Raw genomic sequence first — 1,585 nt, 5'->3', positions numbered from 1 at the left:
GTTTTCGAAACTATAAACCTAAACTTCATTATTGGAAAAAAAAAAAAAAATATATATATAACAACCATAAAAATCGAACGACAAACCGCAGAAATATTTGGCGAGACAACTAATCTTCTTAATCCGTTTTAGTGTAATTAAAGTGATCAGCTGTCGATGGCTGAGAATTTCCTCGCTAAAAACAGGTGATTAGTGTAGTGGCGCGTGTGTGCGTGGGCGTGGTTGTGTAAGTGTGTGTGTGTGTGTGTGTGTGTGTAAGTGTGTGTGTGTGCGAGAGAGAGAGAGAGAGAAAGATAGACGTAGGAGGGGGGGGGGGCGGACGGGAGGGAAGGAAATGGAAAGAGAGCAGAGAGAGAGAAGAGACGAGAGAGAGAGAGAGAGTCGAGAGAGATGAACCGAACCTAGCCGAGCCGCGCGCGCGAGTGAGAGGAAGAGAGAGACGCGTGAGAGAGAGAGAGAGAGAGAGATGGTTATGAGAGAGAGAGAGAGAGCATGGGAGAGAGAGATAGAGAGCTCTAAAGAGAGATAGATAGATAGATAGAGAGAGAGAGAGATGGAGAGACACAGAGAGAGCGAGAGAGAGAAAGAGAGATAGATAGATAGATAGAGAGAGAGAGAGCGCGAAAGAGATAGATAGATAGAGAGAGAGAGAGATAAAGAGAGATAGAAAGAGAGAAAGAGAGAGAAAGAAAGAAAGAGAAAGAGAGAGATTAATACAAAAAAGAACACATTCCAGAATCCCTTCGCCAAGACCATCGTCAGATACAGCGATTCTCAATACCAATTGATGAATTGTAAACAAGTTTTGCACGTGACAAAACCTCCCCTAACAGAGTTCGCAATACCTCCTATTCACTGGCCATCTCCGTCTCTTGGATCCTAAATACCTTAATGCAGACGCCTTCCGTGAAGATCCAAATGTGTATCTTCGTTACGTAAAATAGCTTTTTGCTCATGGTTTGTTGGATCCAACTTTCTAATCTAACGTAAATCACAATTATTGGGAAAAACACGAACGGGGAAAAGCGCGATCCCCAACCCCCCACCAGGAGATTATACAATGGATCCATTATGTTTTTTGTTTGTTTTTTTCGCGAATTGTGATTTTTCTAGGTGCGCTTATTCAGTTATTAAGAGTCATGAGAGCAGAGACTACAAGTTTTTCCCTTTTGGGATTGTATCTTTTTATCTTTCCCGAGGGTTTAGATCACAGATCCGCTGGACGTCGGAAAGTAGAGAATATATGATATATAAAGTTTTCTTGTTTTTATTTACGTAGCTTTACATTTTGAAAGGATCAATAAAATACCGAAACAAACCGGTTTTTCTTTCCTTTCTTTTTTGGTTTTTTTTTCCGCTTTTTTTAGCTTGTCTCCATCTACATATCAAGCAATATGCACATTCATGGTTCAGACATAAAACACACTTTATATGGACAACCCCGATTTTTTTTTTTTTTTTTACCTTCCCACCTCTTTATAAACAAATATCAGAAACAGGAAAAAGAACCCCCTCTCCCCCCTCCCCCCCAAAAAAAAAAAAAATCCAACAAAATAAACAACAACAACAACAACACATACGGCAT

At 40.3% G+C, this 1,585-nt stretch overlaps 1 protein-coding gene across 1 annotated transcript in view; it reads right to left on the bottom strand.

Annotated features, from left to right (window-relative positions):
- Positions 1-1,585, bottom strand: part of LOC147472188 (nitric oxide synthase, salivary gland-like) — a 12,600-nt gene extending 11,015 nt beyond the window's left edge. Inside the window, exon 1 of the mRNA XM_086534991.1 lies at positions 1,581-1,585. Within this exon, the coding sequence (XP_086391117.1) occupies positions 1,581-1,585 (5 nt within the window). The remainder of the gene's footprint in view (positions 1-1,580) is intronic.

The sequence above is a fragment of the Penaeus japonicus genome, unplaced genomic scaffold (genome assembly GCF_977035675.1).
Source record: "Penaeus japonicus unplaced genomic scaffold, GWHDUDI00000001_assembly GWHDUDI00000003, whole genome shotgun sequence".
Lineage (NCBI taxonomy): Eukaryota > Metazoa > Arthropoda > Malacostraca > Decapoda > Penaeidae > Penaeus > Penaeus japonicus.
This window is presented reverse-complemented; position numbering and strand designations above follow the sequence as displayed.